Raw genomic sequence first — 25,960 nt, forward strand, 5'->3', positions numbered from 1 at the left:
ATCTAGTACCTGGAGCTGGAAAGACTGTTCAGTGGTTAGGGGAATTTGCTGCTCTTAGAGTAGAGCTGGCTTCAGTTCCCAGCACCTACAAGGTTGCTCACAACCAATTGGAACCTTACATGTACATATACATGCACAAATACACACAGAATAAATCTTTTTTTTTTAATTTAAAACACTAGTATCTACTTCTGTTCAAATGGTACCCTAACACACAATAAGAGTTGTTCTACACTACTAATAGCTATCACTTAGTTACTATAAACTAGGTGACCAACAAACATTATGTCATTCTCTGTAACTTTTCATAGTTTTCACCAAAAGTTCAGAACAGTTAAGATATTTGCTTGGAATCATGAAGATGAAACTTTCAATATTCACCTTTAGTTCCTAATATGAAGGAAAATAATTATTATATAGCTCAAAACATAATGCTCATATTCAGATAAATGTACTTCGATTTGAAATTATAAGTTACCAAGTAGATTTACATTTACCTAGTTACGTCAATATTTGATAGGCTTAAAATTTTAATTGCATTCACAGTAAAAGCAGGTATTCATGACTGTGCAGTATCAAAGGCAGCAAGTTTAGATTTAAGGCAGTTAGTTTCAGCTTCCTTAAAAATAATCAATAACCATTAACAAACACAGGAAACCTGGCCCTGGAGATGACAGAGATCAATTCTTTACATACTAGAGCACCAAATCGAAAGTATAAACCAACTTTAGCAATTACATCTTATCTTAAAACAACTTTGGAAGTTTCATGTATCTGTGGAACTTAATGTAACAGTTCCCTTAAGATGTCAGTATTTTCATAATGCAGTTAGTAAACAAGAAAAGCATGCATATTTTTAACCATCTCTCACTTTAACTGTGAAATCATTTCAATCCCAAGAAATAAGACTTATAAACGCCTATTTGAAAGAAGAATTTTGGGGCATTTCCAGGGGCTTTGAGAGAAGTTAGTTCATACAACATGCTGTGTTTGTAAAATGGTGAGTTTCTATGGCATACACATACAAATTTTGCAGCTGTAAGTGAACAAATAAGGGTATACATTTCACAGAATGCAATTACTAAGACACATTTACTAAATACCCTCAGTCAAGTCTCTAAAGCATTCTTAGAAAACTTGAAGTTGATTCACTATACCCAGTACAACATATCCAGTACTTCAAGAAAGAGGGTTGTTTCCCTGGGATATGGCAACTTATTTACAAAAAAGCCTATTCTCAGGAATCTGAGGTATTAAAAAATTAAGATGCACTTACATAGCGAAGTAGTGGTCATGAAAATCCACCATAATTAAAAGTATGCTTAGTATTAAAAAATATGATAACCTCTATACTCCGTTCTATGTATATATGTATGTATATTAATAATATATGTAACATATATACATATTGGCTTTTTGAGACAGGGAGATTCTCTGTATAGCTCTGGCTGTCCTGGAACTCCCTCTGTAGACCAGGCTGGCCTCTAACTCACAAAGATCTGCCTGCCTCTGCCTTCCAAAGGCTTAAATTAAAAGCGTGCATCACCACCATCCAACATAGATTTTTAAGGTACTAGAAAATAGATCTTGGTGCTTCTACTTTTCTCACATGAAAATTAAATACCAAGTTGCTGCCAACAGAATAGGCTGAGAGCTCACCACTGATTATACCAAGCCATTACTGTTCTGAGAGGTGCCATCTTCACTGCTGCCTTCTACTGAACGACAGCTAACCAAATGATCAGTGACAATAAAGTGATATTCCATGAAAACAGACAAAATTAACCTGATGGAATTAAGAACATCTGCCTTCAGCCTCATCTACTTTTAAAAATGTCTAAGTATGATATACTGCCATATTCCTGGTTGACCACTGATAAAATGATAACTATTTTACTTAGAAGGGATTTTATTTCAATTTAATCTAAAATAAACCAACCATCTCAGAACAGTCTCTGGCATTTGAGTCTGTAGTCTCTGCAATTTTAAGCACTTGCAACAGTATGATGCAAGAACTGCTTTTCTCAAAGGGTCATTCACATGAGGGGCGTGAGGCAGGAACTACTAAGGAAAGTGTTAGCATGCAAACAGTTCACTTAGAGCTTTTGCTCAGAGGCAATTTTAAATTATTCACATTTCAATAAGCTTTCCTCAGATGTCGATTATCTAAAGCTCTACTATCCACACATGAGCCAACAGCCACATATAACTCATTTCAAATAAGTAGAATGAAGTTCTCTGTCCTTGTGATACTTCAGGAGCTCAGTAGTGAAGAGTGACTAGTAGTTCCCATCCTGAGGAGTGCAAAGAGCATTTCTGCCACTGTAAAGAGTGCACTGCACGTGGGTAGCTCGTCTGAAAAAGAGGACAACTGTGCTATATGCTTAGATTTTTTCGGGGGGTGGGGGGCGTTAAAGTTGTTAATAAATCAAGGTCTGGACACCAATGGTCTCACACTTCTGATCCTCATTACACTAAGTTTATGAAGCACTCATATCCAAGTACAACATAAGCTTGATCAGATGTTTCACACTACTATAAAGAACAAAATATTCAGGAAGGGTGATAAACTTTAGCAGTCACGGTTAAATACTCTCATCCTCCCACTGATATGCAGTACTTCGAATATAAAAGCATACATAACTACCAATTTAAATTTCTCCCAAGAATAGGTCAAAAAGCCCATTAGATCCTGCTCCACTTTAGTGTTTAGCAAAAGGGGAAAAATACAACTTATACAAGGAGGTCTGTACAAATATTAAAAATAAAAATTGACCTAGAAATAAGTTGCTAGGAGCAAGGACAAAAAGTAAACTATTTTCAGTTGATGAATGCTTAAAAATGTTCGCCCTGGTACTGCTAGCTCAGTCGACTAACAAGTACACTTAGCAATCAAGTTTTTAATTTTATTTTCAAATTTACTTTGTCAGAATACGAAGTAGAGAAATAGCAACTATTTCATTCCTTCCAAATAACTCAATAGAAGGCAGTGAGAAATAGAACAGGTTGCTTTTTGATTATCTGAAACCAAATTATAGAATGCACACAGCTGTATCTGAAAGAAAAATGCAAACACAACTTAACCATACTTTATTTGACTGTATCTTATTCAGACAGCTTGCACATTTCAAATCCCATCAAATCTCTCTCTCCGAAAGGATAGGGGGTCAAAAGGAGAAAATTATGCAGCAATATCCCCAGTCATTAAACAGCAGTCCAATATTTTTGAGATACATACTCAACTCACATGTGATGACAATATAACTTAATGGTTATGTTTTTACAAACCTGAAAGCCCTCGGACATTATAGCACTCATCCTAGTAAAGTAGACGTGTACTGAAAAGTAACTGGTGTACTGCCAACCTGATTTCCTGTATGCTCCTAGAAAGTAATGAACCTCATAATTTTAGACACCATAATAAACATACACATCTAGTCATATATACCAGCCAAGTCCTTAACATAGAGCATGGTAAGAGTTAAAACATGACAAACTCCTTTACATAGATTTGTCTTATGTGTATATTAGATAATTTGGAGAAGAGGCAGAAAATGTTAAAATCAATTTTCAATATAAATTTATTTTGCTGGCTTCAACATCAAGCAGTAATGTGTTTTATGATCTGTAGACTTGGATTATTCCCGAGTTAAGTAGTTTCTTCCCAATGTAAGGGAAATTATCATCAAGACTGGTAGGTAGCATACACATTAGCCGTCTTCAATACTAACATATACAGCTTCATGGTAGCATGTATTAAATGTTCAGCAGTATCAACTGCCAAACCATTGTCAGTGGACGATAGTATAGTCAGTCTTAAAGAGGCAGCACCCCACTAAAAGAAAGTTGCACCAATTTCGCTCAGTTTTAGCCAAGTGAACCCACTGTCAATTATAAATGGAACCACTTTAAGCTGATAAAAGAAAAAGGAAAGCCTAATGTCAAATTAAAGTTGAAGTTATTCAACTTGCAAAGTTTAATTTTGTTACTAGGTTATCAAGCTAGAGGTTAAAATTTTAGGTTAAAAAAAGGGTCAAGTAATTAGAAACATCAAAGTATACACTGATATCGACATGTATCCATCCATTGAGCAGTACTGTAATGATCTGATATTTTAGTCACATGTTTACAAATCATCAGACAATCAGTTAATTCAGCAATTCTGAACTGAAGGGTAGTAGCGATATTTTCAACGACAACCTATCAAGAATAAAACTTTTGAGTTGGTAAGTCTAGCACATATCTACTTTACAACTATATCCATTAGAGTGACTCAAGAAAATGTATGTTCATCAACAATTCATACCTATGTACCAGCAAATCAAAACCATTTTTGGTGATGTCAAGTATACTGTTTAGCTACTTTCCTTCATACTGAAAATGAAAACAGAGGCATTATGATGACTGGCATCCTTCTAAATGCTGGGAACCAAATGAAGTTTGACCAAAACAGATTCAAAATGGTCAGCAGAAAAGCTGAGTACTATGTGGTCATCACATTTTTAATATTAAACTTTAAAGAGCAATATAAAATGGAAAGACACATTTTCTTAAAAATAAGGAACTATAAATGATCCCACCAGCAGGAAGTTTTTATTTTCAAATATAAACTGTGCATCTTTATTTTAAAAGTACTTGTTACCATGTTCACTTCCAAAATACTATACTGAGCAAAGAGCAGCTTTCCTTGAAAACAAACAAACAAACAAAAAAGCGCAACAAACTTTCCTGAAAAGGGGCCTTTACCAACTGTTAATGGAGGTAGGGTTTTTAAAAATACAGTAATTACAGCCATAAAATAAAATTCAAACGAAGTATTAGAGTAGAAGAAAAGTATATTCAAATGAAAATAACAACATGAATGCCAGATTCCTATAAAACATTTTTCAGAAAATGAATCTTTTTCTTTATGAGTGCTTAGGTATTCTAGTTAAATAAATTATTCATCACAGCTTTACTAACTCAACTCAAAGCAATGAGCTAAAATTTGTTAACATTACACTGATTAGCCAAAATTCATTGTAACTAATAAACACCTTGGCTGCTCAGAAAACCCAAAGAACTCACTAAAAAAAATTTTCATCCCTCTTTTTCCAGAGGAACAAAGCAAAGGTCCCCCAAGAATCTGCTCATGAGTTAAAAAAAAAAAAAAAAAAAAAAAATGCAATGGATACAATGCTCCTTGAAATTCATTTCTAAGACTAAACCAAAAGTGAAGTGTTTTCAGAAATGGAAGCAATGTGAATTCAAATAAAGTTAAAAAAAAGAAACAAAACAAAAGCCAGCTACTTTATAGAAGCTGTTCTTCACAGCTTATCAATCATTTTGATTAAATAAGATCATACCAATTTACATTAATTTTCTATTCTTTGCAAAAATTCCCCCATTCTCAAAAAACAAAAACAAAAAAGTGCATCCAAAGCCCACAATTCCCAGCTCCATCCCTTTAAGCCGGTTCTCAGTTTCCCAAGTAGAGTCAGCTTCTTACTGTAAGGAAAGAAGGGACTTCTAAAGCAAACCACTGCCACTCACCTGGAAAAACTGTCCAAATTATAAAAATCTGAAATAATTTATTATCAAATTTAGATTTTAAATAAAAACAAATTTGCTTGCAAAGGTATTAAAGAAAAAGAAAAAGAGCATGCATTCAAAAACTAGAGATGAAGACAAGAATACGTATCTACACAGGCACTGGCAGACGCAGTTTAATTGTCATCTTTACTCATCATAAGACAAATTCCACCCTACACTTTTCATCCACTAATCACTGAGGTACCAATATTCAAGAATGGAAAATTTAATATTGAAAAAATAAAACCTAAATTGAAGCTCTTCCCTCACCCCCTTCAGAAAACTATGGCAGGTTTTGTGTGAAATGTTAGTATACTTAAGAGACTTTTACAATCTACATTGGCTTCTTGAAGGAACAAAAATCATGTCCCACTTACTGGTTCTGTGATAAAATGATCACTATGTAAATAGCACTGTCAGCAGACTTTGCAAATGAACAAGTCTTGGCTATTAACTGGCACATCCTGCTGGTACCAACAGAACTCTTGAAGTTTAAAACAATCTCATTTAATTCAGAACAAATGCGCCATGCCAAAGTGCAACAAATATTGTGCGACACTCAATGGACACTGACAGATAACAGCTGCATGGGAATTACTAAATCCACCTGCAAAGCAATTCTGCACAAATTGCATTGCATGCAAAAGTCGCTTCCATGTGGGTGGAGCCGTTCCTTGCTGTCAGTCCCTCAGCGCAGCCACAGTTTAAGTCGCAGTGCGTCAACTCCATTTAAATAGTATCTGAACAGCCTCTTATCTCGAACAAAACCAAGATTTTCATAAAGTTTCAAAGCAGACTTATTTGTAATTTCTGTTTCCAAAACAACCTTCAAAAAAGAAAAAAAAAACTTAAGTTATTATAATTTCACACTTAAAAGCTGAGAAAGTATATAATCAGATCAAACATTTTAAAAGTTTAAGAATTAAAACAATACTAGTATACAGAAAGTCATCAAAATGATAAAAGTAATTATTTTTGAGTCAAGATGAGTGGAATCATTGAGAACTTTTATCCTGGTTTTTGTGATACTTCAATTTTTAGGAATTGAACTACATGTTTATAATAAAGCAAAGATGAACTTTTTTTTTTTTTTTTGGAGAAAACCAAGGTGTCATATAAAGAGAGAAGAAAAATCAACATCAAAATTTTCAAAAGGCAGTCAATATTTGAAATCCTTTAGACTGCCCTCTAACTCCTATTACTATTAACCTGCCACTGCTTATTCTGGTAACAGCTACCATATCAGTCTGCAGCAGTGGTTCTCAACCTTCCTAAATGCTGGGACCCCTATGCAGACAAAGTTTACCGAACCTAGACTAAGGGAATTTAAATATTAAAGTACACAGTCTCCTGGAGGATGGTTTGAATAAGATTGCAGAGGGCTAGGAAGGATAAACTACTTGCTGCACAAACTTGAGAACCTAAATTCAGATCTCTATATCCCAAGTTAAAGTCAGGTGTCAGGTTGAAAGGAGGCAAGCAGATTCACAAACGTCACACTGGCCAGTCTAGCCAAATCAGCAAGCTACAGGTTAGATAAGGAGACCGATCCTGTGTCAAAAACGTAAGGGCTGGTGATGGATAAGCAGGCCAAAGTGTTCGGGAGCCCACCTTACCACCATGGTGTAAGAATAGAACTGACTGACTCTAGAAGGCCATCTAATCTCCACATGTGCGTGGCATATACAATCATACAGTGTAAATATATACACATACAATAATAATTAAGAAAAATAAGGAATTGAGGAAAATTAAGGCAGGAAATCAATGAAGAAGATATGCTCTGTTCATCTCAGACTTCCAATTTGCATGCATACCACATGCACATAGATATGCCACACACACACAAATATGCTCACACACAGAGGCTTAATACCCAACAATTTGCATTTTAAACAAATTACCAGGTGAGACTGATTTCACCGAGAACCTGTAGTCTAGATTTTACTCAAATCAAAACTTAACAGAGGATAACAGAATATGAAGTTCTATTTGAGTGTTTTGGAGTACACTGAACTTGTGGCCCTGACAACATAGAGCTCATAGTTCTGAAAACCATGTGCCCTTCTTATTTCTACTTCCCTCTGCCTAAACACTCTCTTCCTTCCTTTTATATATGCTGCTCTATTTGCCTTTTCTATTGATTCCCACCTGTGTCACTGAGACATATCAACACATTGCACCATAGTTCCTGTCAGGTGGCATAACCTTTGGGCATTTAGAATGGGGGTGGGGGGTAGCAAAGTACAACTAAACAATGACACAGCAAAGCACCCATAAAGCACATGAAGGTCTTCCTGTTCTATTTTTAGTAAGAATTCAAGTGACAGAGAGAAAAGATACCTCAATTTGCTATATCCAGAATCACTCAGGACCTGCACAATTCTGCATCTCAGTGAAGAGGCTCTCCATCCTACTACCCAGTTCCTCAACCTGAACCCCAGAGTCTTGAACTCTTTTCTGTCCACTCTCCTATACGTATCCAAGCATTGAGTACTATCAATTCTCCCTCCTAAATTTTCTCTTATTTTTATTCCACACCGACAGGCCCTAAACTGCCACCAGCTCAAGAAGTCTCCCATTTTCTACAAAGTATCCTCTCATTAATTCCCTAACTAAAATAACTTACTGACTCTAGCCTTAAAATATGCTTAATAAACTAAAACATATCTGAAGAGATTTAAGATGTCTATCAAGATATGGCTTCCATCTTGGTACATCACCATTTTCCCTCTTCCTCCTCTTCATGTTCAGCATTAAACTGTCAGTCTCTGGAACCAACCATGATCTATTTCACCTTAGGTACCCAAGCTTTAAACAATACAAAATGACATCATCCACAAACATGTTGAGCCAAATTCATAGCAACACATGGCCCATACACAAGTTCTGGATACGTCTTCTGGATTAGGCTTTTCCTATAAGCTGTTTTCTGTCTTCAAGAACAAACTGTATTTCTTTGCTCCTGGATTCTGGCCTGGTTGTGAATAGAGCCAATGGGATGTTGCTCCCTTTTACACTGCCCCACAACGCTGTGCAGGGCTCCTGTGGTGCTGTGCTAGGCTTGTTACCTAAGTCACTTCCGGCCAGTGAGCTGAAGGAAGCTAGGGATTGTTATACACCTTCCAGCTGCTTCCTCTGCACCTAACACAATGCCTACCTAATAAACAGAAAGCTCTCTTATTTGTTAAATGAGTCCTTATAACTTATATTGCATATGTACTGAAAGTATTAACATGCTTTTTAGATGATCAAAATATTTGAAGAGAAATCATCATCCAAAGACAATAACCTATGCAATTAAATAATAAAAGTAAATCACATGCTAAACCCAAACCTTTAAAATTCCAAAATCAAGTACTTATTTCAGTATCAAGTGCATGTCTTTAAGAAGACTTAAATACAAGTTGTAGCAAAAACTAATTGATTTATTTAAAAATTAAGTCAGTTTCTGTTTTTAAAACAAATAATCAACCTAAAGGCTAAGTATGGTTGCACACTTTTCATCCTAGCAGAGACAAGAGATCTCTATGACCACTGAAGTAGCCAAAATTACATAGTGGAAACCTGCCATGAACAAATTAAAATTCAAGTTTTAATAATGAATGACATACTAGGACAAGTTTTTACATCTGAATAATTCTCTTGGGAAATTCTTGGGATTCTTGTTAGGTAAACATCTAATTACAACTAAACTTAAATAAAGGCAATTTGATTTGAGAAAAACTTTTGTCACAATGTAAAATTACTACGTTCACAGTAATAAGTGAAAAAATTTAAAAGGATAGCTATACTCATTTAGACAGCAACCTCAAGAAAAGACATGGTTATCTATAACCTGTGGGTCACAACCCCTTTGACAAACTTCTATCTCCAAAAGTATTTAATAATGATTCATAATAGTAGCAAACTTACAGTTATGAAGTAGCAATGAATTTTATGATTGGGGATCATCACATGGTGAAGAACTGTATTAAAGAGTTGCAGCATTAGGAAGGTTGAGAACCACTGGTTTATATTTTACAGATGAATAAAACTCAAGAAAACCAATAAACAGTGTATGTGTGTGTATATGTATGTATATATATATATATATATATATATATATATATATATATACATACATATACACACATCCATACACATATATATAGTATATGTTTATACTCATACATGTGTGTGTGTGTATTTATATATATAATCTTTAAAAGAGAAACCAAGTAAACAAGGACAAATTGGAATCCAAGTATAAGCTAGAACTTCACAGTAACCAAGCTTCAGTCCTCTCCACTATTTTCCAGGGAAGATAAACCAGTGCAATGAAATTCGAATCAACTTGGACAAGGGGATCTAAGTCCACTTTCACTAATAATTAGGAATCTAAAATATTGTAAACCAGGGATTCTCACCCTTCCTAATGCTATGACCCTTAAATACAGTTTCTCATGTTGTGGAGACCCCCAACCATAAAATTATTTTCATTGCTACATCATAACTATATGTTTGCTGCTACAAACTATTATATAAATATCTGATATGTAATCCCTGTAAAAGGGTTGTGACCCATAGGTTGAGAACTGCTGCTCTAAAGGTACAGAAGGGTAACTACAGCTATACAGATACAAGTTAAATGTGGCTAAGTGGTAAATGACTGGAGCTGCCTCAGCAGCTAAGAGCCTTTTCTGCCCTCTAAAGGACCCAAGTCACTCTTTTGGCTTTCTCAGACATTCATGGCATACCTATATACATGCACATAAAATAAAATCTTCAAAAAAAATATTTGAATTCTGGCTTAATAGATTAATTGGGCCCAATTATAAAGAAAAATTACACAAATGGCTACTCTAATTAAAATGTAAAAATTTTCAATGAGAGGCTAGAGATGACTCAGTGGTTAAGAGCATGAATTGCTCTCACAGAGGATCCCAAATCAGTTAACAACAGCACCTATATCAGACAGTTCATAACTATCTGTAACTCCAGTTCTAGGGGCAAGCTCTTCTGGTCTTCTTGAGCACCTGAATATAGTTGGCTGGCAGGTAGACAGACAGATGGCAGACATACACACAAATAATTTAAAGAAAAAAAAAAGCTAAATGAGTTTGATTCTCTTTGACAGAGAAATGCAGTTAGAATGATGATCTTCCAATTCTATATATACTAAATATAAAACAATTACTACAATAGGAGTAAATCGTTATGTAGGAAGCTCATGGAGAGTAGGCTGCGCCCACTGTTATCTGACTGCCTGCAGACCTTGACTAGGTAGCTAATTAATGAACAAGTAACTATAGTTAGTTCTTGACAACACTTCAAAGTAGAATTAACATAACTTCAGACAAAGTGACAGGGCAGGAAAAGTTAAATGATTTGACTACAATCATTTACAACTACTAAGTCATAAAAGATGCATAAGAAGGTAAGAAGTCATGCTGAGTTATTTAAATACTTAAGATACTTCCCATATGCCCCCAGTGAGATGGCTTAGTGAGTGAAGGTGCTTGCTACCAGGGCCAGCTGAACTGATGGGATCTACATTACGTGAAACTTTATCTCAAAATTTAAGGTACAAAATGATTAAGGAAAACAAACCTCCAGCCTCCAGCCTCTTCATGTACACATTACCATACTGGCAAACATATACACACACTGACTCCTTCTCCCCACCTCTTCCCTCCCCCTTTCTTTCACACATACTCACCACACATACACACACACAAGTAGATTAAATAACAGCATTCAATCCTAAAATACATCATAAAATTAAGATTTAACTATACGTTAACACAACATTTCCAAAATCTCCATATCCTATCTTAGAAGCTTTGAAGAAAAGCTAGTATTATTTCAATACTTAGTAAGTACAGATATTGCTTCATAGGCAATGACTAATATAATTCATGAAAAGCTGAACCACAGGAACCCAGCAGGTCCTGACCCTAAGCATCTCTGCTCACAAGAAGAAATTCTCAGGAGCAGAAGATCAAAATATAGTCTATAAAACTCAGATTTCTCTAAACTGCTAAGCAACTTTTATGAAGCCTAAATGCATATATGAAAATATGATAAAAAAATGTGAAGACAGATAACCAGCTTTTAGTAGAAAGGACACAGTTAAGGAACAAGATGGTAGCAAGAATTTTGCAAACACACACACACACACACACACACACACACACACAGGGTGGGGGTTAGAAGTGTTCTTATTTTAAATTACTATAAATTTTATACCAAAAAATCCACTTAGTAGGGCACAATTCTATAATCCTGATTCTCTGGAGAGTAAAGCAGGAAAATAGCAAGTGTAAGGCCTACCTGGACTACCTAGTAAACTCTAGGCTAGCCTGAAACAGTCTCATACAACAAAACACTTATTTAAAGTTATTAAAACACTTATTAAGGTCAACGAAAATATTTCTATTTTCATGTATTTGACAACTTTCCTAAGGTACATCTGCCCTCCATTAGTAAAGACATGAGCATGGCCTCTAATCCCAACATTTGGGAAGTTGAAACAAAGACTAGCCTGGTCAACATTGTTCCATTCCAGGCCAGCCAGGGCTACATAGTGAGACTCTGTCTCAAAAGATCAAAAAAGTTACTTTTTTCAAAAGATAACTGCCATCCCTGCTGCTCATAAATTAGTAACTTCCTGAGCTGCCATAAAAAAGGCTCGTTTAGAACTGTCCCCACCTACACTGTACAATGTTGACATCCCCAGTTAGCCCCAATACTTAACTAAGCATAGCACTACAGAAATAAAGAAATTATAGATGGCAAAAGGCCTCATATGTTAATATGCAAATCAGTTGTTCATTATTCAATACTTTGAGACATTTCCTAGAGTGAAGTGAAATGTCTTCTATACAGGTTGAGAGTTTTCCCGTGTTTTTTTAAAACACAAAAATTAAGCAATTAGATTTCACCTCTGTATTCTGAAGAAATTCAAGACCATTAAAAGTTATTCTAGATCACAATTATTGTTTCTAAACAAAAAAACACTTTCCCCTGCATCTATGTAGTAGATCTGCAATGAGACTTATTAATGTAGGATGCTGTAAAATCTATCCAGTAAAATCCTGCCCAGGACAACAGGATTAAATAGTTTAAAGACTCACCTCATCACAGTCTCCTTCGACCATGGCATATATAGCTTTCTTTACCAAGTTAGTACCTAGAATATAGATCTGAGTATTAATAAAGGAAAAATATATTTTTTAAAGAATCTAAATTATGATTATCATAATTGCATAAAATGTCAAATATTAGGTTTTATCTTGACTGTAGATACATGCAATGATCATTTTAAGTGAAAAATTAACCATATATCAGCTGGGAGAAGCCCAGGGAAACACCACATAGCAATGAGGCTGTCCTGAGAAGACCTAGCTCCTGATAGATTCTTTTTTCTCAGGTATAATTAAGCTAGAGTTTTTTGTCTTATTGTTACAAGATATTAGGAAAGGTAAGAAAAAGGTTAAAAAAAAGAGAGAGAAAGAAAAAAGAAAAAAGAAAAAGTGAACTGATTTTAAATACAATAACTGCAAACTAATTGACTAATTATAGAAACTATCATTAATGTTCTATATTAAATTATAAATATATAAATATATCTCATCTATAACCATATATTCATATTGTTGGACTTAGAATATAAGATTGAGGCAAATAAATATTGTGATAGTTATCACATTTCTATATACATTTTTATCAATATTTAATGACTGAAATAAAAATCTGTTTAACACTGAATGGAAATTAAAAAAAAGAAAAGGTAAGAAAAACGAAAGGGGTGTAATTACATAAAGTAACCCAGAATTTCACGAGCTAGCAAGAAGTTACTGAATGATCTGAACTGACTTTGCCAAATGTTGTGCAAATCTCCGGACATAAGGCACAAGACTACCTAACAAGAACTGCTCAGCCCACAGTGGGTAAGATAAAATCAGTGGTGGTAAAATTTAGTGATCCTGGCAAGACAAAGCTAGGCACTCTCACTGATGCAAGTGGTATGTCTGTAAACGTCTACCTAGAAAAGTGTGTCATAATTCAATCACATAATCTGATACATTAAAAGAAATAACAACTGCCAACTCTGAAAAACCAAGTGTGCCATGTGTGCTGGAACACATCTTCAATCCCAGCATTGGGAAGCTAGGTAAACAGACCTCTGTGAAGTCAAGGCCAACTTAGTGTACACAGAGTTCTTAGCCAGCCAAAGCTACATACTGAGACCCTGTCTATTTAAAAAAAAAAAAAAAAAAAAAAAGGGCGAGAGACACTTAAAATTTCTTCATTTTCAAACCAGGCATGTGAAAGTGTATACATGTCATAACAAGACAAGGCAAGACAAGGACGTAACCTTAAAACAATGGTTCTCTCACTGGAATTTGCCAATCAAGAGTACTGTTTCTCATGAGTCCTTAACTCTTTCCAAAAGTACCAAAGTTTCAAACTTTTCTCTAAAACGAACCAAATTACAAATTTTAGTAGAAAGCAGTCCAAAAATAAAGTCCATTACCTCTTAAACTCATCAAGTGACACTTGGAAGGAAAAAGATGGGGCACTATAACCCAATATCAAATAAATAAATAAAACCTTAATATTATTTATAGGGATTCCTCATAACATGATCCTGACTTTGAAAGTCTTAAATGAGTATTAACAGTAGCATACATATTCTTTTAAAGCTACATGCAGCAAAACTGCTCAGAGTACTAGTGACAGCATCAACACCGACTTAGCTTAAAATGCATCGCAGAATGTACACATCCCAACAAGCGCTTCTCTATCTTATCTTCCATTGTGAAAAAAAGAGCCAGCAGGTACTCAACACCAGGACAGTCGTTGTAACTAGGCTTCCAAACAGTCAACAGAGAAAGCGTCAGCCCTACCAAGGAGGGGTCTAACCATCTGCTTTTAAACCATCCAGATGATTCTAATGATAGAACAAAATCTGTATGTTGATGCACAGATGGTTCACCAGAGGATCAAACCCAGTTCCCTGGGACCCACTTGATAGAAGAAATTCCCAAAAGTTGTTCTCTGACCTCCACTCGTGCACTTTATCAGGCACACACACACATACACACATATTAACTTAAAAAACTGAAGACTCCAACTTTTAAAAAAGGCTAAGAAAATGAATCTCGAAATAGTAAGAAAAAATTACCTTCTTTTGGGCTCTCAAATTACAAGTCTAATAATTAGCATTAGGTAATGATAATTACTCCCTAATTTTAGCTTGGTTAAAGTCTCAAGACTAGTAACTGGTATAAAATACATTCATGACTCTATTAAAAAAACAGGAATATTTCCTCTAGTTCTAAGTATAACACAATTTTTTTTAAAAACCCTAAAGATAAAAACTCACCACATGCTATTTTTTAAAAGATACTCTCTCAAAAACATTAATTTATAAAATCTATTTTAAAAATGTTTAGAAAATATGTTGAAAGAAACACAATCCTCAGGACAGTGAGCCGGCCAAGTAGTCCAAGCGTGTGCCTCTAGGTCTGCTAACCTGAGAGCAAGCCCAGAACCATGAGAAAGGAGGGCCCCCAAAGCTGTCCTCAGACGCCTATGCAACTGTATTTGTTAAAGACATAAATAATAAATTTATAAAAATAAAACTTTTCTTCCCTTACCTTGAAGTTTATTCCTCCAGTCACATTTAAATCTTTTGTTTCAAAACACAAAAATGAAAATATTAATCACCCTTGTGAAGGAACATTTCCTTACCAATGCCATTTCTCCTGTACTTGGAATCCACGGCTAGCATGGCTATATAACCTCTGCGGAACATCTTTTTGTGCATATCCAACTTGCAAACGATGGCACCCACACACTCCTCCCCTACCATGGCCTTGAAAACAAACAAACAGTTATGAAGAACACATTGCCATCAGATACTGCAAAATCACCAAGGGAAGACAGCGACAGTCTCTGGATCAGCATTTCTGAGAGGTCAGGAGAACTTCAGAGCAAGACAGCAATATCAAAGCTTCAGAAACAATCTCAAAACTTTTCAAATATTGTTTCTAAAACTCAAAACTTTCTTCAAAACATGACCTTTTTTTGTAATGCTTATTAAAACCTTCAGGCCAGGGAAGACAAGCTTTCTACAAGGTAAAATACTCATGTACATTTACTGACTACATGTCAAGTGCTTATAATTAAAATCATTTGCAATAAAGGTCTGTTTATATTTTGGGAAGAGGGAGTACGTGAAAAATTATTTTAAAGAAAAGTCTACTCATTAGAACACAATACTGTACAAGTTACCCATTAGCAGAGTATTACAATTTTTTATAATAAAGATTTAATGAAAGATAAATATAAAACATAATATAGCTGAAAATTACACCTGGCAGTTAACTTTGATCAAGAAAAAAGTACCTAAGATTTTTTTCAGAAAAAGCACTATTTAAAAGATATTACTTAGATCACACTCAAAAAGTACTTTAGCACTATAAATACATGACGATCTCACTTTCAGGATATTCGACAGTATGAATCATTATCATAAAGCTTGCAGAAACTCAACAGGTTGTACTCGGGAGCTAAGGGGAGGATGGAAGGATCTGAGTCAGAGGATCCCAAGTTCAAGGCAGCTTGCTCTTGCTGCTATACAGCAAGGCCCTGTCTCAAATACATTTATCTCAAATTCCAATCTTTACATTTGTGTAATAGAATAATGACTTATTTATATTTTAATAAAACTCAGGTTATCAGAGTATTAAAGGTTAAATGTCAAATAGTACTGATGACTCCTTTTGATATTCCAGTGCTGTCAATGCAAATGATTTTCAAATATTTCAAAACTGCTAAAAAGTTCTAATAGTGTATCCTAAGAAATATAAATAGGATGTTATCTCAGCAACTATTACTATTTACTATTAATATTTACTATTTATTTGTAAATTAACTTTCCAGAAACACCTATTTGAACACCACTAGGAATTAGTCAAAAAATTTAGTAAGCAACATACTAATTTTTTAGTAAGTCTAACATACACTTAATATCTATTTAACTTGAATTTGCTGTAACATTTTGTGGTCTATTACTCAATAAATTTCCAGAAATTCTTCTTTAAATAAACTGTGAGAAAATCATTGTAGGTAAGATAACTTTAATCCATTTCACATAAATCTGAACTAGGTTGAAAGAAAATCCTTTTGGTGGAATATTAAACTCAATAACCATTAATAGTTCATCCTATTGTATCACATATTCCATAATTATTCTAGGTCAAAAAAAACCTTACAATTACTTCCATTTCGTTTTCTCATTCATATCAATTTAATTGACAACAATCAATTTGGTTTGTTTTATATTAAGACCTGAAAAAGAGACAAAAGTTATCTTAAAAAACAACTTTTTACATACTTTTTAGTGCTGAGGACTGAACCTAGAACCAGTAACATAATATGTATGTACTCTCCAGCCCTACACTAGTATTTTCTGATTTGGATTGTCAAATGTATGTGTGTGTGTGTGTGTGTGTCTACATATATATATAAATGGACATGTGTACACATATACATAAAATTATCACAGACTGAATCATATATTTGTAACAGCCAGAAAATATTTGCCCTGACCTAGTAAGTTAGTTTTATGTGAAATGGAAATACATGTGAATTTTATAGGAGACCATAAGACAGCTATATCCTACAGTTAATAAAGCCATTCAAAAAGAAAAATTAAAACCACTAAATACAGCTAGACAATACTTAAAACTGCACCAGAATTTCAAATATTTGTCCTCTGATCATGTAAGTAAAAACCAAACAAAACATTGTTAGTTTATTCTTGAGTCTACATTGTTTCCCTAATTTAAAAATGTAGATAAGTATAAATCAAATTGTACATATTATCTAAAAATTAAAACCTGATGTAGCTTGCTCATTATGAAAATCAATATTGCAATTTCTTCCTAATAAATTGCATATCAACATTTATAGAAAATTACTAAATTACTTGTTGATTTTTTTTTCCCAAAGAAAAGCTGCTGCACACATTTTGAACATATTATTAAATGTGCTTTTTGAAGTATGGGAAGTGGCAAGTCTCTGGTTTAACATCACAAGGCTAAGTCTGTCAAGTCTATAGAACTATGAAAAATGTATATGTGCAAAATACAGCTTCTCAAACTCCAGAACACTAACCCTGGAGGATGCCAGAAAGTTAGTTAGAATAAATGGAAATACTGCATTATCTTGCTTGTTGTCTATTTAACTTCTAAAAACACTGCCACTGAAAATACTTTATAAAGGGGTACAAGCTTGTGGTAACTGATAGGGACTCATATTTGTACTGGCTTCTATTTTCTGAAGTGTTACAAATATTAGGGGGAATTTTAAGAAATGTATTTTTATGAGTCAACCAAGTATAGGCAATTTTTATAGTTCAACCTCAAATATTCCATTAGGTCTACCATGTTATCCCCAGAACAATCCTGGGGGCACAATCCAAGTTTTAATCCCAAGACTGATGCATATAAGGACAACTGCCCCTCGGTGAAGACAACTCCATGCTACAATGAGTTTCATAAACTAGGTGAAGGGCATTGTCAGAGTACCTCACCTTATTGTCATAAGAGGCCAGGAGACGTGGATTCTACCTTTACCTCTCTGCTACTAAATAGCTAGAAATTTAAGCATTATGAATCACCATGGTTTTTATTTCCATTAAAAAAAAAAAAAAGGTGGACCTACATTATCTTTAGGGCCGTCCTTTCAGATATAATTTGGGGGGAAAAAGGTTTTATTTATAAAAATTAGTTCTTATGGGAAATTCAATTTGAAAGCATACCAACATGACAGGCCTATTTGTAAACCATCTCTGCTGTGTATCATTTTATTGTTTGCTATCTCCAAAGTCATATTCCATACTCTGATGAAATACCCTAGAAAAAACTATTTGCACATATTTCAACTTTTAGATATGTGTTACTTAATGTTAAATTTTGGCTTATAAAGCTTGCAGTACAAATTAACTGACAAATAAGACAGGTCTACATAAAAGACTGACTTTACCTTAGTGTAGATGGCCAGGAAACTGAGTTCTAGATAAAATATAATTCAAGCCCACTCCCATGAGCCACACCCCCAGTTTCATTTCTGTTTAAAAAGTGACTCCATTACACACATTTGTGGGTTACCTTACCATTAAATCAATCCACAGTTTTGAGGGATAGCATTGGATGACATTTGCAGTAGTGCTGTAAACACTGCCCCATATTCACTGACACTAACATGTCTTAGAACTTGGTTTTTTTTGTTTGTTTGCTTTTTGTTTTTTTAACAGAGCTGAGGACCGAACCCAGGGCCTTGCGCTTGCTAGGCAAGCGCTCTACCACTGAGCTAAATCCCCAACCCCGGTCTTTTTGTTTTTGTCTTTTTTTTTTGTTTTGTTTTTTTGTTTTTTTTAAACAGGTTCTCTCTACAAGGCCCAGCTGTCCTAGAACTCACTCTGTAGACCAGGCTGCCCTTGAACTCAGACTTCCTCCTGCCTCTGCCTCCCAAGTGCTAGGATTTAAGGCATGCACCACCATGTCCAACAGAACTACTTTAATACAATGTTAAGAATCCGGGGCAGGGTACTGAAATACAAAATAGTACCAAAGTTTAAACGTTCTAAAATAAAGGTCAAGCATAATTTACATGGAAGCTAGCAAATTATCAGTATCTACAATATCCATTAGTATTTCTGGATTGCCAAGCTGTGGAAGCAACCACCAGTAATACTGAGTGCAACTCTGTCAGGGTTAACACAATCAAAACAAGTGGGAGCTTTACTCTCTTATGTATGTGCCTTTACTAAACGTGGTGAAAACGTGTCCTGTGCTCACCACACACAGCTTACACCACAAGTCTATCTAATTAAAGACTGAAAGTGACTCTGTATTACTATTGGGAGACTACTGATGCTAGGAATGTAAACTTTATTATTCATTTTATCTGATAGACAAATTTATTCAGCTTACATATAGGTAAAAAAAAAAAAAAAGCCTTCAGTCAGCTATATCCACACAAGCCAACGGTACCAGTTTTTGGACTGTTTTTGAGTAGTTTCACACTGTAAGTTTCCTGCATCCCACAAAAGGGCCTTCTGTTTCAAGTTTCAGGGGCCTCTCAGCCACCGGAAGACTTAGTGACACCTTCTGCAACAGCACACCTGAAAGCAGGCTGACTACAACTGTTAATGGTCCATAATCACTGAACATGGCCTGCGATTCCATTCTTCATTGTGGCCACAGCAAGTCTGCTGACAGCCATGTTCACCAGAGCATATTTATTGTATATATTCTTCCCCAACTATGGCTGTAACTGAGTTATTCATTACTAAAGCCTGTATCAGAACAGAACTATGTTCCAATTCAGTCACAGCAAAGTGCTGTAAGGATGAGGAAGGTTAGACATGATTAGAAGCTAATGTAAACAGGATATAGGACACCCCCCGCCCCGGTGTGGAACATGCCTTGCACAGGACTGCTGCTGTTCCAACAGCCACAAGTTAACCCAGATCCCGAGCTCTTACCTTCCACAGTTCCGCGGAACACCTGGGAAAAGTGCGCACTTTTCGCGCCTCACATCTGTAAGGTACTAGGAAAATGAAGACTACATCCACGGCCACACACCGGGCCCTCACACTCCCTGCCCCGAGTGGCCTTGATCTCTGCTGGGCTCACCCTCTTTTCATTCCATCCACTTACCAAGAAACACAGCTGTGGCCAGTTGTGGATAAAATATCTATACGTATAAATGGAGTAGGGTTCAGACAGATCTTTGGTGATCAGTCTCATGATATCAGGCATTTGGAGCTCAGATTCATAGCGGACGTATCGTATCGTCCGATCCTCCCCGGGCTCGGCCTCCCTGCCCGGGGAGCTCCTTAAACTGCAGCCGGTGGTCAGAGACGAAGACAGCAGCCGCACCTGCTCGTCCTCCTCCTCCTCCTCCTCTTCCTGCTCGTTGCCCTCCACCAGTCCATTTCGGGCCGCAGCGGGGTCGCTCGCCGCCCCCGCCGCCGCCTCCGCCGCCGCGGCCTCGGGCCGGCCGGGGAGTGCAGTTCTTGCATTGTTGGGGACCGAGTGAGGAGGTCTCTCCTCCGGGTGTCCCTCGGCTCCTTTTGTGGCAGTCACTTTGGGGGCCCCGTCGGGGGCGGCCGCCTCCGCTGCACTCAGAACCTTACTCTTGAGGGTCGCCGCGGCCCGGAGGTGTCGCAGTTCTGGGCCGATCAATCCGTTGAGCTGCTGCTGCTGCTGCTGCTGCTGCTGCTGCTGCTGCTGCTCCTGAGGCAGCTGCGGGCAGCGAAGGCAAGAACGCGCCTTGGCCGCGGTCGCCGCCTCGCCGCCCGCAGGGCTCCCGCAGCCGCCTTCGTGCTCCTCGTCGTCCTCCTCGTCCTCGCTGCAGCAAGCGAGTGCGGCCCCCGCCGGGAACGGGCACCGGAGCTCCGCCGCCGCTGGGGCCGCAGGCGCTGGTGGTGGGAGGAGGCTGCTAGGCCCAGGCGGTACCTCCGCCATCCTAGAAGCGACACAGCCGAAAGAGGAGGCCATGAGAGGCGGCCGACCGGTGCCAGGCAGCGCGGACTGGCGGGCCGGGGGCGGCCGAGGCGGGGGGAACAAAGGCAGAAACCGTCCCTCACCGAGTGTCCCCAACGCCGCGCCGCCCCCACGCCGCCGCGCCGCCGTGCCGGCCACCGTCCCTGGCCGCCCGAGCCCCGCCGCCGGCCGTGTCACCGCCTCCCACCCGCCCCTCCTCGCGGCTCACCCCGCGCCGCACCCCGCCGCCGTTGCCGCCGCTCCTCTCCCTCAGCCACCGCCGCAGCCGCCTTCCCCGCCGCGGCCACTCCGCCGCTTCCGCCGCTGCCGCCGCCGCCGCTCCGCTGCCGCCGCCGCCGCCGAGCCTCTCACCCGGCCGCCGCCGCCGTAAAGCGCCTCGCCTGTTACCCCGGGTAAAGTTTCCTGGGCCAAGCTTTACGACACTTCCCTGCCTGCCGGCTGCCGGGCCAGAAAAAGGGGCGTGGAGAGAGGTGACCTGTGCAGGGGCGGGGCCCGAGGTGTCTCCGGAGGGCTTCCGGGAGGCCGCGTGCCGGGGGTGGGGCTCTAGCCTGAGGTTCCTGAGCTTCCAGCGGAAGTTGCCGGGCAGCCTCCCGGGGTGGGCAGGGCTAGGTGCCGTCCGAGCTGCTAGCTGTTGACGTCCAGCCTCTAGTCCCTTTATGCAGCTGCACTGTCACTTTTGCTCTGACCTGGCGCGTGGGGCAGGGAGCACCGGCTACAAAGGCGGCAGATCCCGGACTGGACCGCGAAATAGAGGGAGTTTAAAGCATTGAGCTGTGAAGATAGCATTTTTGCAGCAGGAAAGAACCTTTACCCCGTTGGGACAAAAGAATGGCTAGTGGTCTTCCAGAGTCCCTCTTGCCCCATTTATTCCTGCATCCCGAAAATTGAAGGCATAAATGTGACAAACATGCTGTACAACTACAGGCATCACCCGGGGAAAGGCACAGAGATGGGGGCCTCTAAGAACCATATTCCTGATTTGTGGTTGTAATTGTGTTAGGTTGGGAAGCACCTGGAAAGAGTTCACAGGATTCTCCCGAGTGAACTTTAGGTGCTAAGTGCTAAGCAGGTGTAGAAACCTCGGCAAGCATTTAAGCTTGTGGTTTATCTCTGCTCTAAATTACAGCTAGTAGCTTTCTGCATATCTGATCGGAAATTTAAGTAAATATTCACATGAATACTAATCAAGTTACTTATTAAGTTGTAGGAGCTGAAGAGATGGGTTAGCAGTAAGGAACACTTGCTGCTAGGGTTAGATTCCCAGCACCCAGATGGCAGTTCACAGCTGTCTGTAATCCCAGGTCAAAGGGATGCTACAACCTTTTCTGGCCTCCAAGGGCATCAGGAATGTGCACAGATATGCCTTCATACAGCCAAACACCCACAGCACTTTTTTTTTAATGTGTTAAATAGCTCTCTTATTTATTTAAACTGGTTTATAGAGCATGTCAGGTAAGTCCAATATTAATGTTTTCAGAGAAAGGCTTCTGTGACACAAGGTGTTTGCACCTTTGTGCCATAATTTAAACAACAACAAAAAGAAAGTGAGCTGCACTAATCGCCACGTGTCTGGAATCCAAGTTCCCAGGAGGCAAAAGCGAAAGGCTCAGGAATTCAAAGTAAGCCTGGGCTGCATAGCAAAACCGTTTCTAAAAATAAATACTAAGTAAAAATAAAAATAATTTTCAAGATACTAACCTACACTGTGGCATGGTTTTAAACACAAGCAAGACCACGCCTGGATCTGGGACTTGCTTCATTCCAGATGACCTTGAACTCAGAGATCTCCCTGTCTTAATCTTCTGGGATTCATAGCCACTATGCCTCAAGATCTCCAAGGCAAGATCCAAAGCAATATCTCCCAACCTCCAGATTAGGATCACAGGTGACCCTGACAATTCTGGATTGGAATTCATTCCAGATATAATCAAGTTGACAACCAGGAATAGCCAATACATTGACATAAACTAGAGTTATGCGAAAAGAGAGAACCTCCATTGAGAAAATGCCATTTTCCATAAAATCAGGCTCTGTAAGGTATTTTCTTAGTGATTGATGTGGGAAGGGCCAACCCATTGTGGGTGTTACCATTCCTGGGCTGGTGGTCCTGGCATCTAAAAGAGAGTAGGCTGAGCAAGCCATGGAGAGCAAGGCAGTGGGCAGCTCCCCTCCCTGGCCTCTGCATCAGCTCCTGTGTCCAGGTCCCTGCCCTGTGTGAGTTCTGCCCTGACTTCCTTTGGTGATGAATAGTGATATGGAAGCGTGAGCCAGACAAACCCTGTCCTCCCCAGCTTGCTTTTCTGTCTCGGGCTCTCATTGCAGCAATAGAAATCCTGTCTAAGACCATTTTGGAAAAGTTGAGTTTCTATGGGTATTTACAAGGAAGCACATCCTAAAGCTGTATTCTCGGCACTTGGAAAGCAGAAACGGGAGACCTGCCACAAGTTCCAGGCCAACCGAGTGTATATATTGAGTTCCAGACTAGACAGGACTGCATAATGAGACCCTGTCTCAAACACAAAAGCATAACTGTCCCAGTGCCTTATGGGGAAGGGAAATGTGCTATGCATAAGAATAGGATAATCCTCTTCATCCTCTTCAAAAAAACAAAATTAATTTGGAAACTCAGGCCTGGTCACATATACATGTAATCTTAGCCTTTGGGATGCTGAGGCAGGAAGGTTGCAAGTTCGAAGCCAGCCTTTGTTACACAGTGAGATCAAATTAAGCATGGGCTACATGCTAAGTAAGACCCTGTCTGGGAAAATACAATCATTTTCAAACATAGGAATACATTGTTTAAAGATAGACATTTAGGCCAGGTAACTACCTGTAATCCCAGCATCCAAAGGCCCAAGGGGAGAGAACCCTGACTTTGAGGCCAGCCTGGGCTACACAGTGAGAGTCCACCACACCAAAGAACATATGTAGGGGCTATAAAGATGGCACTGTGGCTAAGAGCACTTGTCACTTTTACAGAGGACCCACTTTAGTTCCATATGGTAGCACCAACCATCTATGACTCGTTCCATGGAATCAGATGCTTTCTTCTCACCTGCATAGGTACCAGGATTGTACACAGTGCACATTGTACATACATGCAAGCAAAACACCCACACAGATACATTTTTAAGATGTTAGGTAGATATTATACACACACACAAACACACACACACACACACACACACACACACACACGTGTGTTTCAAAATGCATACTTACTAAGAATTACTGGAAGTTTGGCCAAAGAAGCCTGATCTATTCAAATCATGAAGGAAGGATGCCCAAATGGCTTCATACAATACTCAAAGAAGTTTATGGGAAACTTCCATTTAGAATAATGTTTCTTAGCTGTGACAGCTTATACATGCTCGGCCCAGGAAGTGACACTATTAGAAGGTGTGGCCCTGTTCCAGTAGGTGTGGCCTTTTTTTGGAGTATGCTTGGCACTGTGAGTGTGGGCTTTAAGACCCTCAGCCTAGCTGCCTGGAGTATCCTGCTGGCAGCCTTCAGATGAAGATGTAGAACTCTCAGCTCCTGCACCATGCCTGCCTGGATGCTGCCATGTTTCCATCTTAGTGATAAGGACGCTGAACCTGTAAACCAGCCCCAATTAAATGTTTTTATAAGAGTTACCTTGGTCATGGTGTCTGTTCATAGCAGTAACCCTAACTAAGACAGAAATTGGTACCAGCATAGTTGGGTATTCTGGTGACAACCTGACCATGTTTGTGGGAGGACAGTAGGAGGACTTTGGAACTTTGGGCTAGAAGAGCCATTGGGTGTTAAGAGCTCTGTGGGATGTTCTGTAGGAGCTTAGAAGAAAATGTTGAGAACAGTGCAGACGATAGAGACCTGGCTTGGGAAGTTTCAGAGGGAAGATTAAAGACTCTTATCAGGGCCGTTGCTATTTTGATTGTCAAGAGTCTGTGGTTTTGGTTTTGAAGAATCAGCTATGCTTAACAAGATACCAGAATTATTAAAGCAAAAATATTTGCATTACTGGGTCAATTGATTCTGGTTAACTGGAGCTAAGAAATTAGCAGTAAGAAGAGACCAGCATCACTGAGATGAAATCATCTGGGAAGTGTTTCCTTAGAGCACAGAGAAGCTGTGGGTTTTGGGGGGTTTTTTGTTTTGTTTTGTTTTTGGATTTGTTTTTTTGTTTGTTTGTTTGTTTTGAGACAGAGTTTCTCTGTATAGCCCTGGCTGTCCTGGAACTCACTCTGTAGACCAGGCTGGCCTCGAACTCAGAAATTTGCCTGCCTCTGCCTCCTAGAGTGCTGGGATTACAGGCATGCGCTACCACTCCCAGCTGAGAAGCTGTGTTCTAAAGATAGCCACAGTTGTACATCGTATTGGCAGCCAGATTTGGTAATATTTAAGAGTCACCCAGGTGGTACTGCTTTTGAAACATGAAGGGGTAGCAGCTGGTGTTTGGCACTATGAAAGACAAGGAGAGGCCATTGGTGAAAGTTCAGCCTCAGTGGCAGTTGAAGGCCCAGGACTGAAGGGGTCATGCAGAGAAGTTGAGGGAAGGGGTCATGCAGAGAAGTTGAGGCTTTGCACCATGAAAAGAGCCTATGAGAGGCTATTTGTGAAAGTGCCATCTAGTTGCAGCAGAAAACAGCAGTGTTTTGGAGATGCCAGTGCCATGAGATGACCACCAAGAACAGCAGCAGCAGTGGAGTACAGGCAGTTGGATCCTAGTAGATAAGGTATATGCTACAAAGGGCAGAGTTGGACAAGTGACCCAAGCCCTTGGAGGAGCTTAGAAGATTGTGAATGGATCCCAGACATTGGATGGTTAGAGTTTGCTT

General features: G+C 38.7%; 1 protein-coding gene across 3 annotated transcripts; it reads right to left on the reverse strand.

The window, feature by feature from the left end:
• Positions 1-4,574: 4,574 nt before the first annotated feature.
• Naa30 (N-alpha-acetyltransferase 30, NatC catalytic subunit) lies at positions 4,575-21,540 on the reverse strand. 3 transcript variants are annotated; one of them, XM_052191640.1, is made up of 6 exons: positions 21,349-21,540; positions 20,292-21,102; positions 15,313-15,436; positions 12,690-12,745; positions 9,487-9,539; positions 6,307-6,397 (listed from the first exon to the last, which is right to left on the reverse strand). In XM_052191640.1, the coding sequence occupies exons 2-5, from the start codon at positions 21,099-21,101 to the stop codon at positions 9,525-9,527; spliced, it is 1,005 nt and encodes a 334-aa protein (XP_052047600.1). In that variant the 5' UTR covers position 21,102; positions 21,349-21,540; the 3' UTR covers positions 6,307-6,397; positions 9,487-9,524. The 3 variants fall into 3 exon arrangements, with proteins under 3 accessions (XP_052047599.1, XP_052047598.1, XP_052047600.1); XM_052191639.1 differs by lacking the exon at positions 9,487-9,539 and having other exon boundaries at positions 4,575-6,397; positions 21,361-21,538; XM_052191638.1 differs by lacking the exon at positions 9,487-9,539 and having other exon boundaries at positions 4,575-6,397; positions 21,349-21,538.
• Positions 21,541-25,960: the final 4,420 nt, after the last annotated feature.

The sequence above is a fragment of the Apodemus sylvaticus genome, chromosome 8 (genome assembly GCF_947179515.1).
Source record: "Apodemus sylvaticus chromosome 8, mApoSyl1.1, whole genome shotgun sequence".
NCBI classification, from domain to species: domain Eukaryota; kingdom Metazoa; phylum Chordata; class Mammalia; order Rodentia; family Muridae; genus Apodemus; species Apodemus sylvaticus.

Coding starts and splice junctions, on each gene's coding strand:
- Naa30 (XM_052191639.1), bottom strand. CDS start 21,101: ATGGCGGAGGTACCGCCTGGGCCTAGCAGCCTCCTCCCACCACCAGCG. Junction 12,746..15,312: donor GTACAGGAGAAATGGCATTG/GTAAGGAAATGT, acceptor TCTATATTCTAG/GTACTAACTTGGTAAAGAAA. Junction 6,398..12,689: donor TCGAAGGAGACTGTGATGAG/GTGAGTCTTTAA, acceptor TCTTTTTTGAAG/GTTGTTTTGGAAACAGAAAT.